The following is a 17861-nucleotide window of genomic DNA, read 5'->3' as shown; positions in this document are numbered from 1 at the left end:
ACAGGGCTATGGTTTCACCAGCCAGGGCTTGGTGGTCCAGCAGAAGCCTGGGGCATCCCTGACCACTGTACCCTCCCCATACTCTAAGTAGCATCACGTCACTTAGGGGTGGGGTCCCTATACCAGTTCATCTTCCAGCTTATTTCTCATCTAATCTTCAGGAGGACTGGTGTTTTTTCCACTTTTTTGTTTTATTTTGTTTAGCTTTTGGCCATGCCGCATGGTACATGGCCTCTTAGTTCTCTGACCAGGGCTTGAACTCCTGCCTTGGCAGCACGGATTCTTAACCACTGGACCACCAGGGAAGTCCCCAGGAGGACTGGTATTGACTGCTCATGTATGTTTGCAAATCCTGAGAAAAAATGAGGTATTGAGTATAACTGATGTCGATTTTTAACAGTAACTTAAGAAGAGAACGTTTAAAAATCTGTCAAGGAACCTCAGAAGCCCCCGTGACTCAGGGGACAGAGGCAGCAGTTCTTTGATTTTTGTGATGTTTCTGTTCTCAAATACACAGGTGGTGTGTATATGTACGTGTGAGTGTGTGTGTGTATATTTACAAACAGAATTAAATAGTTTTTACCTATTGTGGATGTATTTATAAAATCTCCAGATAAACTCACATACCACAAGAACAGTATAAGGCCAAGTTTAGGGAATCTGACGTCGAAGTCACCACCTCCTCTAAACAATCCAGTGACCTCACCCAGTCCTTCCGTTAGGGTTCATTTTCTTTCCACTTGCCAGGGTCTGGTTTTGCAAAGAAGAAAATGGTTTTCTTTACACAGAGAGGTTAAGAACATGTTTATCTGTAGTTTGGGTACTGGGACTGGGAAACCAAACCACAGTTGCTTCTGACACCAATCCTGTATCATCTTTATCTGACGGTTCAGTACTTGGAAGTCTCTGGGGCTTTCGGTACTGGGGTGAAGTTCAATCACTTATCGGATTTGTGGTTTGGAGAATAGAGATCTCCCTTTCAGATTAGGAGATGGTTGGTTCAAGAGTCTATGGCAAGGACGTGTACTTGAGAGTCACCTACCTCCTCCCACATAATATGAGTCCATTTCTGTGGTGTTTCTTTTCCCCACCCTGAACCTTAAAGTGAATCAGATTATTACTATTATAATTTTCAATGTTGCAATAGTTCAAGATAAGTGGAGAGACTGGGGTGTTGAAAGACCAGGACTTTCATGACTGTGTTCAAAGGCATCAGGACTTCTAAACACTCTCATTTTCACTTGGGTTTGGGTCATGTTTTGATTGACTGAGGACCAAAAGAGTCCACAGTAAACCATGAGGAGAGATGAGGGCCTGCTGAACCCTGGATTGTCCTACTTCTGAGCTAAAGGGCACACCCAGCCCAGTCTTCTTCAGAGAATCGGAAGCTGACGCACAGAGAAACTGAATTATTTGTTCAGAGCTCGAACCAGGACATACATCCCTGTGCCCCGGCTCATCTTTCAGCTTCATTTACCCAAATAACATCTGTTGAGCTTGTGACAGTCTCATGGAGACACCTTGGGGGTTTTTAACTTAGAGTTCCATGTATTTTTCATTTTTGACTGCACTGCGCAGCATGTGGGATCTCAGTTGCCTAACCAGGGATCAAACCCATTCCCCCTGCAGTGTTAGCAGAGTCCTAACCACTAGACCGTCAGGGAAGTCCCTTCACTTGGAGTTTTAAGGATTAATGGGCTTTGGAGTTGCACGAACACAGGATGGGCCAAAGAGTGAGCGGCAGGCCTGAGCAGGGACATGTGTGCTCAGAATCTTAGGCAACTGCCCTGGGCAGGGCCCGGGCATGCTGCCAGGTCAGCTTCCAGGAGGCTCAGTCTTGGAACCGGCCATCTTTCCCCCTGTACTGCACTGTTTCTCTGCAAGATGGTAAAATCCTTGAAGGCAGGAGTCTAACAGACCCTGAGGCTCCAGCGCCTCATGGAAAACAGGACCCTTCTTTCCGTGTTACCTGTAGGAGAGAAGAGTCCAGCGTGGGGGTGGGGGTTGAAATAAGCGAACCAGTAAGTTGGACATAGAGGAGTCAGCCAACAGGAAGAAGAGTGAACCAGGGAGTGCCTGGAAGAGACTGATAAATACTGCCTGGCCTTGCCAACCCTCCTGAGTAATGTGAGCCCATGATCCAGGACTCAGCCACGACCTGGAAGGTTAGTGCCCCCACCTCCCCGCCCTGGATTTCTGCCTCCTGTAGAGAAAATAGCCCTGGAAGTGACTGCAGTTATTGCAGAGGGAGCCCCACCTTCCCCGCCACCGGAGAGAAGGGGGAGGGGGCGCCTGTCACCCCTTGGCCTCCCGACGGGGGCCTTGTGATCCGGTGCCTGGGGTCTGGCTGGAGAAGTGCCCTACATGATGGGTCTCAAAAGCAGGAGAACTTGCCATGAGGTTGCTCTGTGGGCCATATTTCATCACAAAAACAGTCTCATGTATGAAACTCTCCCATGAGGTTTCGGTGTGTGATGCTCCTATTCAGCTGTAAACCAACTAAGCAACACGAGTCCGACATGAGTCTAAATGGCAGCACCAGGAAGACTCTCCTGGGCTGTGAACAGACTGTCTGGTCTATCTAACGCATCGCCTTGGAGGAGTGGTTTTCCCCCTCCAGGTCTGCCTTGCACCCGTAGGAACAGCGTGCCCTCCTGCTCCTTCTGTGAGCTGCACAGGAAACAAAGAAAATGTGGATTTTGTGACCCACTCCGTACAAGTACACACTCAGCCTGGTTTTTTTGTTTTTTTGCCACATCGTGAGGCCTGTGGGATCTTACTTCCCTGCCCAGGGATCAAACCCGTGTCCCCTTCAGTGGAAGCTTAGAGTCCTAACCACTGGACTGCCAGGGAAGTCCCTACACCCTTGGCCTTCTCTCTGCTTCCCCAGCCCCTCCTTGTCCCAGTAACCCCTCTGCTCTCTCTCTCCAGCAGCACTGGCCTGATAGGTCCTCAAATCCAGCAAATTATTTTTAGTCTCCAGGCCTTTGGACAGGCTGTTTCCTCTGCCCAGGAGATTTTTTCCTTCTTTCCACCCACCTCCCAGTTCCTGCAGATCTTCATTCAGTTGTTATGCCTTGTGAAATACATTTGACACTGTGATCCATGCCCCCTGCAACACCAGACCGGATCGGCTTCTCCTGATACACTCTTGTGGTTCCTGGGATGTCCCTTTTATAGCACTTACTGCAATTTGCCATTCTGTTTGTGCAATATTTTTTTCTTACTCCTGTGGTCCCTTATTAGACTGTAAGCTCCATAAGGGCAGGAATCAGGTCATTGTTGTGATTAGATCCTAGGGTCTTCAGTTCAGTTCAGTCGCTCAGTCAGCCCCGTGGACTGCAGCACGCCAGGCTTCCCTGTCCATCACCAATTCCCAGAGAGTGCTCAAACTCATGTCCATTGAGTCGGTGATACCATCCAGCCATCTCATCCTCTGTCGTCCCAATTCTTAAAAAATTCCTAGAGTCTTACACAGCCTGAATTAATGATTGATTAATCATTAATCATAAGAGCTGACACTTATGTGATGCTGACTGTACACTAAGAGTTTTACACATTTTAACCCATTATATATTAACTCACCAATGCTTTGAAATCGGTATTATTGTTGTCCCCCATTTTACAGGTGAGAAAACCGAGGCACAGAGAGGTCAGTGACTGCTCTTCTTGCAGACACGTTATACTGTTCCGGCACAAAACATGAAACGTAGCAAACATGTGTTGAACTGTTCAGCATCGTCAGAAAATGAGGGCTATTGCATAAGTGAGTTTCCAGGTAATTCAAATACAGCCCTAGAACTGTGGGGTGGACACCTTTTCAGCAGTTATACTATTCTTCCTTCTTAAATACCACAAACCAAGCATTTTAACCTTTTCTTGATTATTCTAGAGTGTCAGTACCAGCTCTTACATTATTGCTGCCTTGTCACCACCAGCTTTTACGTTGCCTTGTCTGCCCACAAGAGCGAAAGATGGGGAGCACCGGAGGTTTGGGACAGAGTGGATAATCAGGTTTTGAGTTTTATTTACTCTCTGTTGGTATCTTTGGCCAGCACCAGTTTTCTTTAATAAAGAGGTTTTCCCTAATATTTACGTAACTCTCGTCTTTGACATCCTTCATATTTATTTTGCTCTCTGAGCATTCAATGGGATACTGCTATTGCTCAGTTTTCAGAAGAAAAAAACAGAGTAGGAAGCTTAGCCACCTTGCCACACAGGTCACTTGCCCATGGAAGCCATTCTTCTGGCCCCGAGAAGTTGGCAGTGAGGTTGGATGACCTCCAGAGAAAGCAGAAACCTGACAGGGATGGAGCCTGTTGGTGGCAGAGCAAGTCCTATTAGAAACCTGGGCCCTCTCCCATCCCGGCCCTGGACGGCTGTTTTTCCTTCTCCGGAGGGAGTTCAGTCCTCCTTGGTGTCTGGAAGGGCTTCTTCCTTGAACCCAAAGGCGTGGTGTCCTCTTGGGGTAACTCTTTCCTGTTCCCGTTTCCTGCCCACCCTTGATACGCTGGAGGAAGCAGCAGTCCTTCCATCTCTGGCAGTTTCTCAGGCTGCAGTTTTCACACCACGACTCCGTAGGTCTGGTTGTGCCAACAGTCTTCCTAGCAGTTTCTGACACTTTCCTATCTCTGTCCAAATGTGTGGGAATTGCACTGGGATGTTTATATTTGCCTCTCAGAAGAGCCTAGAAAATAGAAACCTATGCTGAGAGTTTGGAAATCCCGTGGCATAAGATTTTATTTTTTATTTATTTTAAACTTTGTTTTTGTTGAAGGATAGTTGATTTACAATGTCGTATTAGTTTCTAATCAAACCAGCAGAGTGATATGGTTGTACATATACACACACATTCTTTTTCATGTTCTTTTCCAATATGGTTTATCACAGGATATTGAATATAGTTCCCTGTGCCGTACAGTAGGATCTTGTTGTTTATAAGATTTTCTTTGCCATGAAAAAGTCAATATTTTTGCAAGCATCTTATTCCTGCAAAGTGAAGCTGTCACAGCTCGCTGCATGAGGCTCATGGGTGTACGTATGTCATTAAAATGGTCCTCCATGTTCAAAAGGAGTCGTTCGGTGCTAATCAGTAATGTGCATTTCCTTGGCGCTGGCATTAAAAGAGTGACTCACTTCATCAAAGGAATGGGCAGTGGCCACTGTATCATCACCGTCATCATCAAAGAGCACTTTTTTTAAGAACCATCAGAACGGGGCTGGATAAATGTATTTCAGGAATTTTTTTTTTTATATAGTGGCTAAGTCCATGACCTCTGACTTTCTGTGATGTGATCCCAGCCCACTTAGATCTACAGTGGGATCTCAGGAATTTTTTTTTTTTTTTAATCTCAGGAATTTTTATCCAGAACATTTTTTTTAAGGCCCCATCCTGTATAATTTGCAGTGCCTTTGGTCTATTGGGTGGCTATGTAGAATCTACAAATTACAAATTTGGTGTCTCATCTGAAAGGTCCCAACCCCTTCCCCATCAGAACAGAGTGCTGAGCTCCAGCAAGACTCAAAGGACTCCAGGCCTCAAGTAATTGAAGCCTGTGTTTCTCAGAGAACCGTGACTTAAAGCAGTGAAATTATAGTGTGGTACAGTGTGCAGTGGACCAGGAGGCGAGGCAGAGAGACCTTGATTCCAGTCCGGTTAGCAGTCTGTGGTGCCTTGGGCTAGTCATTTCACTCTCTGGGCCTTGACTCCTCTCCCGTGAACTGAGAGGCTGGGGTAAGGTGACCTTCTCCAGTTCTTTTCGTCGCTGAAGTTACATATCCCAGAAGCTGTAAACAGCCCCTGCTTGTTTGATCTGTATTGTCTAGGACCATGTGGATTTCCGGGACCATCAGCTAACTGGAGAGGGGAAGGTGGCCTGGTGGATGGGGCGAGCCGGGCAGTGGATAATCCTCAGATGTACTTCAGACAATGGGGACTCTTGTCTAGGGGAAAGTCGATCTGGCCAAGGAGCTCAACTTCAGGCAGATTTCATAGTGTTTGACTTCCATTATAAAGCTTGGCAACATCTGGCAAGCCTAGGTGGCAATTATGTCATAAATACAGTTGTTTGTGGATAATGTTTATTCAACTAGAGCATTTATCCACTTTCTACTCGACCCTTTCCGTTCGTCTCTTGCAGAAAGGAATCTCTTACCAAGTTTAAAGAGCAAAATTGACAGTTTCAGATTAATTGCTGTTATCAAGACTGAAAAATTTGGTATCTAATTGAGCCTTTGTTTTTCCCTTGGGGTTTTCGTAGGAAGACTTCCTAATAATAGGTTTAACTGTGGATGAATGTGCTACTCAAATAGATCAAATCTGGCTTTTTGTAAAGCTGGTAGTCCCCTTATGAATTTATGGTCTAATCAGACGTTTATTGGTTTTGTTTGTTTATGATGCTGCTCCATGAAGGTAAGTGAGCCTAATAGGAGTCTTAGTTTTTTCCAAGGCCTGCATTGCTGCTGTTTCCCTTCAGTAAAGAAGACTGAATAATAATAGTGGTGAGACATGCGTTCTAAATCTCAACCACTAAATGATGGTGAAACCTTGGGTTTTAGTTTTAATATTAATAAAACGCTTAACAACTTTAGAGATTCGATATCACTCTAAGAACAGGGCTTGGTACCCTGACCACAGTGTGGTAAAGGATTTCCTGTAGCACCTTTCCTGCCCAAATATATATGCTCCTCCCCTGGGGTCAATATAAGTTGATGACAGAGGGACCGCAAAGACAAATGGAACTGCCAGCTGCTTGAACTTAGACACTTAGCCTGGGGCCCCAGAACCAGTTGGGGAAAGTGTCTTCACCTGTTTTGAAATGAGCACACCTTTATCGTCAGAAATGATGTGGACTTACAAGGAACCTTTTATCAGATCCATTAAAGGAGCAGCCTAGACCACCAAGAATTAACTGTCCTGGGTGGTGGTTAATTACACCACATGCAAGAATTGCTGCAAATACTAGTTTAACTCTCTTCGGTGGCTGAGTTTGGAAACCACATAGCACTGCTCAGTTAAACCTTGCCCTTTTTCTGCATCCCATTCAGACACCTGACTCCCATCCAAAGCAAATGTCATGGTTACCTTTATTGACCTGATGTCAAGAAACAGCAGCCGATGTGCTGATTAGAAGGAAATATATACAGTTGACGGATTATTGCTGACCTAAGCACAGGTAAACAAAGTGTATCAGAGTTTGGCATGATTTTTATCCTAGACTGAAACCATTAAAACATAGATGCAGTTAAAAGTCTCTTTAATATCACCGGTGTTTTAATTCTGTTCTTCATCCTTAGTCTACTGAATTGGGATAAACTCAATGAGGTTTCTGTGTCACTGTGTACAGATGACTAGTATAGAAGTCTCCACATTTGAGCTGAGGAGTGAAAGTTGCTCAGTCCTGTCCAACTCTTTGTGACCCCATGGGCCATACAGCCCATGGAATTCTCCAGGCCAGAATACTGGAGTGGGTAGCCTTTCCCTTCTCCAGGGGATCTTCCCAACCCAGGGGTCAAACCCAGGTCTCCCACATTATGGGCAGATTCTTTACCAGCTGAGCCACAAGGGAAACCCATACTGAGTACTTGGCTCTTAATTCAGGTGTGTCAGTGAGACGGGGGATGGGAAGCAGGGTTTGATTAGGGAATCAGAGCTTCTAGTTATTAATGTTAGCAATAATGCTTGGAGGTGAGAAGGGCATTGGGTGCCAGGGGATGTGCCAGTGCCAAGGCACCATAAAGAGGAGAGAAAATAAGACTTGTGCGTGTGCATGTGTGGGTGTGATGAGGGAAATGGTTCTTATGGATAAGAAAGCAGAGGATAAAAATAAAAAAAGAAAAAAAAAGCAGAGGATAACAGAGGATGCAAACTCTGTTACACTTTGTTGGATCTGTCTCATCAGACCTAAGATACCCTCAAAGGAAGGGCTTTGGGAGCTGCTAGTCTAGCCTGCTCCACTGATCTTGATGTGGGCTTCATTTTTCAACAGGAGACTCTTATGTAATGGGTGTGTGCCAGCATTTATTGGGCACTGATTTCAGTCGCATGCTGCTTTGGAGAATTCTTGGTGGTTTTTTGGCCATCGCTGGGCAGTCTCCTGCCATGTGGCCAAATATGACAGTACCCGGTTAGTAGTTTTGTGAAGCCACCAGAATTGCAAAGGGCCAGACTCTGCTAGAGTCTGCAGCCGGAAGTATATAATATGGCTGCAAATAGAATTGTAGACAGAGATGTCTTTTTTTTTTTCAATCATTTAGGGCCTGCCAAGGGACTATGTTACATAATACTGTTTTGAGGAACTTCCTGCTAAATTGCACAGGTTTCCTCCCCCCCCCCCCTTTTTTTGGTGGGAAGCCCTATAGGACTGGGATCTGGTATGACGAGCCAGAAAGTGTCTTACGCATAAGCTCTCAAAATAAGCTCACCCATCCTGTGGCTTTCAGCTGGGTATAGCCCACAGGAGGATCCAGTCTACTTGCAATTTTTCCACACCTCTGCTTCCTTATCCATAGGAAACATCTCCCCCATAACACCCACACACGCACATGTACAAGTCTTATTTTCTCTCCTCTTTATGGTGCCTTGACACTGGCACATCCCCCAGCACCCAATGCCCTTCTCACCTCCAAGCATTATTGCTAACATTAATAATTAGAAGCTCTGATTCCCTAGCACATTCTAAGTCCATTTGCAATTTATTATTCTACATTTGGTGACATGCAATCTTAATTGTTCTCAAGATTTCCCCTGTCCTAAGTAGTAAAAGCAAAATAGCTTGGAAATCTTACCTGTGGAATCCTTCCTTCACTTGCATGCCTGTCTCAAGTCTTAGTAATACTGTAATGGATATTCATCAACCAACCAAAAGTCACTTTACCTTCCCTTTACCTTTATGGCCTGCTGTGCAGTGGGTTTGAGCCAGGGCAGGGAGCCTTGCACTGCACAGGCAGAATGGTTGTTGGTGGCCGGTTATAGGTTCCAGGAATTTAGGTGCAACTCTGTTGTATAAGGATTTTCTGTTGGACACATGCCAATATCTTTGCTCAACTAATACAAGTGTTGTATTTTCAGTTTGGGGGAAGGGTTTTCCTAACTTTGGTGGTGGTGGTTTAGTCACTCAGTTGTGTCCAACTCTGCGATTGTACGTACTATAGCCCACCAGGCTCCTTTGTCCAGGGGGTTTCCCAGACAAGAATACTAGAGTGGGTAGCCATTTCCTTCTCCAGGAGAATCTTCCCGACCCAGGGATCAAACCTGTGTCTACTGCATTGCAGGCAGATTCTTTATACCAGGTAGAGTATATATGTTCAAAGACACAATCATTAGACTCTTTCTGTATGGGGCTCGGGCTTGAAAACTAGTAAAAATATTCCACAAGAATAACTTAGAACGTTTAGAATCACCCTTTAATCTCTGCTTATACCTCAAGCATACTTAAGCAATATTTCCATGTTTTTATTTAAAAGTTTTATGGATTTATTTTGCCTTAAAATATACACTACCAAGGTAGTGAACTGTCACATTTTAAACTATTTTCCAAATTAAAATTCTGTTTTTCATGGACTTGGCCTTTGTGTCTTTCAGATAGAAATTAAGTAAGTAAAACTAAAAGTGAAGATTATGTAATGTAACCGTAATCTAATGACCATGCAGGAAAAAATTAGTTTAAAAAAAAACACCAACAAGCAAAAAAATCCCACCTCTCAGCAAATCCTGGAAATCAATGTGGTACTCCTAAAAGAAAAATAATACCATTTTGTAATTAGCCAGATTATTGTATTCTAATGATTATAACTGGTTTGGGTCTGTTGGAGTGGAGGTGAGAATGGGAAAAGTTTCACAGGAAAGTGCCTATAAAGATTGAGCTTTTGGAGATGGACATTTGGGTTAGACTGATCAGTTTGCACGCCACCTGAGAAGTATATGGCTCTCTTGTTCACAGTGTGCACATCCTCTTTATTTTTATTTTTTTTTTTTTGTGGTCTCCCCTTGTGGCTCAACTGTAAAGAACCTGCCTGCAATACAGGAGACACAGCTGGAGCCGCGGGCTCGATTCCTGGGGTCCTGAGAATCCCTTGGAGAAGGAAATGGCAACCCACTCCAGTATTCTTGCCTGGAAAATCCCATGGACAGCCCATGGGTTCTGAAAAGAGTCTGACACGACTTAGCAACTGAACAACAAGGACACACTAGTTTGGGGATAGACCCAATACTACAGTATCATGTATAGATCACTTTGGACATCTGGGTGTCAGACATGTGTGTGCATGGCCCCACTTCTTCCCTCTGACTTTGAGGTGAAAGGTCTGTGCCAAGTTCATTGATCTTGTTTCTGACCATTGTTATTAGGTAGTCTGTTAACCCGTGGGCTGGTTCTTGAAATATGTGTCTGAAATTTAAGAATTGTGTTTCTTTGGAAAATGCAGCCTCTTGAAAAACCCTACTGGGGAAGCACGGGGCTGCCCTGTGTTCCGAATCTTAGAGCAGCACGTGGTATGCTTCCTGCTGTTCATCTTCGGGGGCCAGAGGGTGGGTGCAGGGGAGGAGCCTTGTCAGTGGTAGCCTGGCACCTGCTACCAGTAGCCAGACCCCAGCTTTGTGGGCTCTTCTCCAGCCACCAGGGAGCTGCCTCTGGCCTGACCCATCCCAAGTTCTAGTTCAGAAACTGGTAGGTCTGGGGCTTCCCTGGTGGTCCACACTCTGCCTGCCAGTGCTGGGGGATGAGGGTTTGGTCCTTGGTTGGGAAGCTGAGACCCCCACACGCCTAGTAATAGAAAAACCAAAACATCAAACAGAAGCAATATTGTAACAAGTTCAGTAAAGATGTTCAAAATGGTGCACATCAAAAAAATCTTAAAGGGACCTCCCTGGTGGTCCAGTGGCTAAGAATCCACATTCCCAATGCAGGTGGCCAGGGTTCGATCCCTCGTCAGGGAACTAGATCCTACATGCCTTGACTGCAACCAGACCCGATGCAGCCAAATAAATAAATATCTATTTTTTTAAATCTTAAAAAAAAAAAAAAAAAAGCTGTGTTAGAGGCTGTTTCATTTGTTTTTGTGCTACCTAAACACATGATTTGTGGATGTTTGTATAGACAGTCCCTTATGTCTGTACTAAACAAAGTTATTCCAGAGCTTGTTTTAGGAAAGACTTTTTTCTCCTTGCCTGAAATATAAACATTTGAATTCATTAATGCAGGAGCAGCTGACAGTTAGCTGAGTTTAGAATATTAGAAAATGAGATTGTTGGAGACTTAACTACCTTTTAATCATCTCTGTATGAGCAGTTGGTAACATGTCTTTCGTGGGAAATGCAAAGCAAGTGGTGCATTTTAATCTTGCTTTATAATAAGAAAATTGAACATGAGGATCCAGCCCGGGAATTACATTTTCAAGGAGGCAGCCCTGGCTGAGCCAAGTAGCAGTGAGGACTGGATTTTAGCAATGGAATCAACCTAAGTGAAATAAGCTGTTTTTACAGGCACACATTTCCCCAGCATCATCTGGCCCAAATTGCCCAGCTCTCTGGTCCTCAGATGGGGCATTTCCAGAGTTGTTGTGTCAGGGTCACCTCATGTGAGAGGGCCAGACTTCCAGGAGGACCAATTAGCTAATGGATGTCTCATTTTAGACTAGACTAGATTACCCGCCACGGCCTCCACCATGTCACTGCAATTACTTTTTTAGAAGTCACCAATGAAGCCAGGAGTATATAACCCACTAGTTTGAAAAACGAGGCAGATTCCAGGCTGATTGGCAGGATCAGCCTTTTCCTTTCTGCTCTCAGGCTCTCTGGAAACTAGTGTGTGTAGCTCTGGGGCCTGAAGCCCTTTCATCCATTGCAGGGAAAATGGAACACCAGCAGGGTGAAGGTGATATGCAAGACCATCACCATGAAGCAGTGTGCTTAAATGTCTCAGGTCCACATAGTTCTCAGCAGCGCTCAGTGTCCCACACAGCGTTTAGTTGCTTATTGCATTCACGTGAGTTATAGCAACTTATCACTTCGCTGACAAAAGTCCATGTGGTCAAAGCTGTAGTTTTTCCAGTAGTCATGTACGGATGTGAGAGTTGGACCATAAATAAAGCTGAGCACCAAAGAATTGATGCTTTCAAACTGTGGTGCTGGAGAAGACTCTTGAGAGTCCCCTGGACAGCGAGGAAATCAAACCAGTCCATCCTAAAGGAGATCAACCCTGAATATTCATTGGAAGGACTGAGGCTAAAGTTGAAGCTCCAGTACCTTGGCCAGCCAGTGCTAAGAGCCGACTCACTGGATAAGACCTGGATGCTGGGAAAGATTGAGGGCAGGAAGAGAAGGTAGGGACAGAAGATGAGATGGTTGGATGGCGTCACCGACTCAATGGACATAAATTTGCACAAACTCTGGGAGATAGTGAAAGGCAGAGGTGCCTGGCATGTTGCAGTCCATGGGGTCACAGAGTCGACATGACTTAGCGACTAAACTACCACAACAACAAATAGCAGCTGTATCTGAAGGCAAGCATTTTAATGCTTTAAAAAATGCCAGGAGAAGAAAAAGGCAGAGATTTTGTAGTATTAAGTTGCCTCATGAGAGACTAATGCTGCTCAGAGTGTCTCTTGCTAATTTGAAACTGTCAAGAGCTTCAAAGAAGAGAAGAATCTGCCTGGTGTGATGGGGTTTGTGATGTCGCTGTGGACATTGTGATTAATTCAGCATTCTCAGTTGCTAAATTCGACCTCCAGCCAAACCTGGTCTTTCTGAGATTTTTAGAAGACCATGTTAGTTATGCGATGAGTGTTTTATTTCGAGTCACCAACCAACCATGGACAATTGCTCTTCCTGTGGTTTCCAAGATGCTCAGACAAGGCAGGTGGTTTTCGTTTCCATGCCAATAGTGGAGCAGCACTGATATGTTTTAGTAAGTTTTGGTCCCTTTTAGTATTAAGACTGTGATGAGATGTATTTGGGGGCATTTAGTTAATTATAGTTGTACTGTAGGCTTTAATTACAGTGAAACTCTTCTGTTCTCTGGATGCACACTCTCTGACTCGGAGACCTTTGTGTTTCTAAACTCCTGTCCCTTATTTGGTGGATTTCAGTGATCAAAGGTGATTGGGTTACCTAATACCCTGAGGTGGAAAGGGCTTCTGGATTTAGGGGCTCACTGAAGATCCTTTAAATCCCAGCTTCTCTTCTACCTGCTAACTTATCCATCTCCTTTCTATGATCATATTATAGAAAATTTAGAAAATAAAGGAGAAAAACTAGGGCTATAATTTTATAATATTTTCATTTTTTTTTTCTATAGATATATTGAAAATACTTGTGTGGGTGTGTGTATTTAGGACTGTTTCAGTTTCGAGGGACAGAAGCTTAGCTCCAACAAGCTTAAGCAAACAGGGGAATTGATTGCACGGGTTGGGTGTCCCTGGGCCCAAGGACAGGACTTGGCCAGGCCTGAGAAGTGTTGGAGGCCAGGGTCTTTCTCCCAGCTTTTCTGCCATGTTTCTTCTCAACCTTCTTTCTGTCTTTATCTTTCTCTCTCTCATCCAGCTGTTTCCACGTGGAGAAAAACATATCCATAGAAACCTCCCGAGTTTAATTCCCTTTTCTCTTCTCTGAGTTTAATTTCTTAGTACTTCAGCCACCCAGATTGTTCAACCTGCTTCTGGCGTGATTCCTAAGACCTAAGAATGGTTGTTCCCAGGGTAACTGTGTGACGGGGTGGGGGTGGTTTCCACCTGTTGGCCCCCAGATATGTATACATGTTCCCATTTCATTTATTCAACCTTCACACTACCCCCACCTAACTTAATCCCACCACCCCACATCAAGTCGCAGACCCATTCATTCCCCTTTGTCAATGGAGGTAGCCCCTCCCCTGGGGTCCCAAGTAGCTCCAGCCTCAGTGGTCATCATGGGGCTGCTGTTCTCCAGGCCAGGTGCTCCAGGTGATATGTGTTCAGGTGTGAGCAGGTCCAGGTGAGGCTAGTCACCATCCATACCCCCTGATCCAAAATAATTTTAGACAGTTGGTGTACAAGACTTCGGATTCTGCCCAGGGCAGCCACCACGTTGGGGCTTCTGTTTGCCTAGCCAGGTTGTACCGAGACTGATCTCCTGCTTGCAGAAGTGGAGTTAAAAGCAGATTCTTCTTCTCAGCCTTAAGGCTTAACCTGGAGAGTAGATTCAGCAGGAACCGTAAGGCTTGCAGTTATTTCACTCATCCCAGGTAAGGGGCCCTCGCCCTGGGCAAAGTGGAGGGCAGGGCTTCTCCCCTGCAGGCCAGACACAGGCAAGAGGTAGAGGAGTTCTGGCAGCTGCTTGGCCCCTTTGCCAGGGGGTCTCCACATTGGAAAAGGAATGCAGGCACTGGAGGTTTGTCCCACCAGCTCAGGCTGCCCTGGAGAGAGCCATCTGTTTCAGTAGATTAATTAGTGTCATCCTGGCTTTTACCAAGAGTGACCAGGTATTTTGGGGTTCAGGCTCCCAAGCACAGTCTTTATGTTTCATGCTAAAAGTCAGCCATACTGCCGTATTTTTTAAAAAAGCATTTGTGCCAAAATTTAAGCTGCCCCAGTGTAAGCAAGTTGCATTGACCCGTTTTTAATTCAAGACCTGCAGGAACCAGCTGATTGGTGTGACAGTACAGTGACAAAGAAGAGAAAATCTCATTACAGGCAGCATTGCTGAGTGGGCCCAGACTTCAGAAGGGAGTTATCCTAGGAAACCGTACCAGCTATTGCCTGCTTGTGTGTGTGCGTGCACACACACATTCGCTCCCATGGAAACCATGTGGATGAGTGTACAGTTTCTAGCAAACCTAGAGGACAGGCAAACAAACAACAACAAAAAAAAGCTGTCCAGTTAATCATAACCACAGCGTACATTAAATTTTGGATTCTGTAGTTCTCATGTGACGACACGTACAAGTTTTTCTCTATATTGTAGATTCTTCCAAGGGCCATTTTAATGATTACATAATATTCCGTTGACTGTTTGTGTCCTAATTTGTTTCAGCCATTTAGAAGTGTTCAGGTCTTTCCTGTTTTTTTGTGTATGTTTATAAATGGGTTTTGATGAGTATCATTGTGCAAAGAGCTTTTCCCATAGCTGGACTTAACTTCTTTAGGATGTAGAAGAGGAACTGCTGAGTCAAAAGCATGAATGCTTTTATGCTTTGTAGAAAGATTGCATTAACATAATTTTCATTGCCAATCGATAGTGGATGAGAAAGTGAATTTCACTACCTTTGGTTATTTTCTGTATAATATTTTTAAAATTCATTAAAGATTAAAGGTACATTTTAATTTAAATTGTATTTTTATTATAAGAGAAGAATAATTTGGGTTATTACGGCAAATTTTTAAGAATTATTTTTAATTGGAGGATAATTGCTTTACAATATTGTGTTGGTTTCCGCCATACATCAGCATGAATCAGTCATAAGTATACATGTGTCCCCTTGCTCTTGAATCTCCCTCCCACCTCCCACCCCATCTCATCCCTCTAGGTTGTCACAGAGCACCAAGTTGAACTGCCTGAGTCATACATTTTCTTTTATGATATGTCTCCCTCAAAATCTTGGTGTTTACTGTTATATAAACTCTTTCTATAATGAGAGCTGTTTTTCCTATTTTGCTTTAAATATTTCCCCCGAATTCCTTGTTGTGGTTTGTTGTTGAGTCGCTAAGTTGTGTCTGACTCTTGCAACCCCATGAACTGTAGCCCACCAGGCTTCTCTGTCCATGGGATTTGCCAGGCAAGAAGACCAGAGTGGGCTGCCATTCGCTTCTCCAGGGGAATCTTCCCGACCCAGGGATCAAACCCAAGTCTCCTGTGTTGCAGGCGAATTCTTTACCACTGAGCCGGATTCCTTGCCTTTTAAAATTTCCTAAGTTGTGTGTCGGTGTGTTGGCATTCTACTGTAGCATGGAATCTTGCAAGATAACCAGGTTACCAAAAGTAAAATATAGCCAAGAGAAGGAACTCAAAGCTGAGCATACATACTTTCCCCAGCTGTTTCAGTGGAGGCTGGCCTTGGACCATTTCAGAGTCCCCTGTCCCTGACATGTTAGGTCATTAGCCCTTGTGTGGGAAGGACTGTTGCTCAGATAGAATAAGGCAATCTGGTTCTAGTCCAAAACCAGCTGTTGTCCAGACACATGCCCTTGATGGGAACTTCAGCTCGTCAACTTTGGTTTCTTCATCTGTGACGTGGTGGATCTTAGAAGGATAACTTTTCGGGTAAGGGGGGTGCTGGTCTGTGGTTATGCACACCCAAGATGAAGAATCACATTGACCACATCCATTCTTCCACCTCTCACTGCAGGTTTTGGGGAGTCCCAGCACTGTGACACTTCCTGAAACCTTGCTGTTTGTGTCAACGTTAGATGGAAGTCTGCATGCCGTCAGCAAGAGGACAGGCTCTATCAAATGGACTTTAAAAGAAGGTAACTGGGATTTGGTCCTGGGGTGACATGGACATTTGCTCGGCTGCTTCCGAGGAAACATTCTAGAAAAAGAGAGAAACAGTTATACATGATTTTAATAAATTAAAAAAGGATAAGAGTCAAAGAGAAGAGAGGAAGTGTACACAAAGGGTATGTTTACAACCTGAATTGTGATTATCCACTCAGGGCATCAGTTGAGACAAGCTTTATCTTTTTTATTATTATTTTTTTTTTTACAGTTGTCTAGATTGCATGTATAAATGGCTCTAGGCTTTTCTATGAATAGTCCTGGCTGGTTGGTCTTTACGAAGACATACTATGTTAATTTTTTTTTTTAAGTTCTAATGATTAGAATCTTGTAATCATAATTATAAGAAGCGATCTTCTTTAACCTCAAATTACTCATTTGTTTTTATAGAGGCTGAAATAACTGAGGGCGGTAGGATTTGACATTCATCCAAGCTAGTCACATTATTAGCTCTTTACATTGAGGGAAGTGGAAGACAGAGGCTGTTTCTCATTTACTCTACCAAGCTTCCATTTTATCATCTTGTCTTCCTGGTGATGGTAGGCAGCGTGGACTCCATACAGCTGGGAAATCATATTCAGTTCCCAAAGTAATCTTCCTGGATAAATGCCAGGCAAATCCCAGGATTGGGGGCTCTCAGAGTCATCTCTTTTATTCCATCCTATCGTAATTGTCCTTTGGCCGTAAATTCGGGTCTGACTGGTATGTTCTCTTTCATCACTAAGCCATGACTCATTATTCTCTTGAACACAGCAAATGTTTTTCCTTCATTAATAAAATGTTCCAAAACAGTGTTTTTAGTTGGAAAAATATTAGCATATATCAGAAGGTCACACATCATCTTGTCCATTCAGCAGCAAACCTAGTTGCCATCCACAGATGCTGGCAGCTAGGTAACCAAGACTGCCCTGCCTCACCTGTCCGGGCCAGCTTGGATCAGCAAGGACTTTAAGTGATGGAAAGGACCCGGTCCCTCAGGAGCGAGAGCCCACAACAAGATAGGAGAGCCCGGTTTTGGCAATGCATTACAGGCTCCCCAAATATTATCTGTGCTCTCATGTTTAAGCAGAGTTCTTTATATTTCAGAATGTCTGATTTTGTCCAGAGATGAAAATCAGCAAGTCACAAAAGGACTGAGATAAACATTTTTGCTGTTAAATATGAGGGCTGTTCCCTTAGTTTCAGTATTCCCAGGTACGACTTTTTTGCCCCCGAGCCACTTCATTCTTCTGCTTTGCTTTTTCCCTGCGTGTATTGTTTTAAATCGATCTCCAAGTCTTAATTTTTGCAAGTAGCCTTGCCTGTAGCCAGCAAAACTGTGTCCTGCCTTGTTTTTTACTTAGCCAAACATAGGAAACAATCTGTTCTCTCCTGTAATTTAGAGCTGAAAGAA

The 17861-nt window shown here is 44.2% G+C and overlaps 1 protein-coding gene across 1 annotated transcript in view; it reads left to right on the top strand.

Annotated features, from left to right (window-relative positions):
• Window positions 1–17861, top strand: part of ERN1 (endoplasmic reticulum to nucleus signaling 1) — an 83470-nt gene that overhangs the window by 12063 nt on the left and 53546 nt on the right. Inside the window, exon 2 of the mRNA XM_061144388.1 lies at window positions 16320–16440. Within this exon, the coding sequence (XP_061000371.1) occupies window positions 16320–16440 (121 nt within the window). The remainder of the gene's footprint in view (window positions 1–16319; window positions 16441–17861) is intronic.

Source organism: Dama dama, chromosome 5, assembly GCF_033118175.1.
Source record: "Dama dama isolate Ldn47 chromosome 5, ASM3311817v1, whole genome shotgun sequence".
Classification (NCBI taxonomy): Eukaryota; Metazoa; Chordata; class Mammalia; order Artiodactyla; family Cervidae; genus Dama; species Dama dama.
Note: the sequence above shows the minus strand (reverse complement) of the source record. Positions and strands in the feature narration are given on the sequence as shown.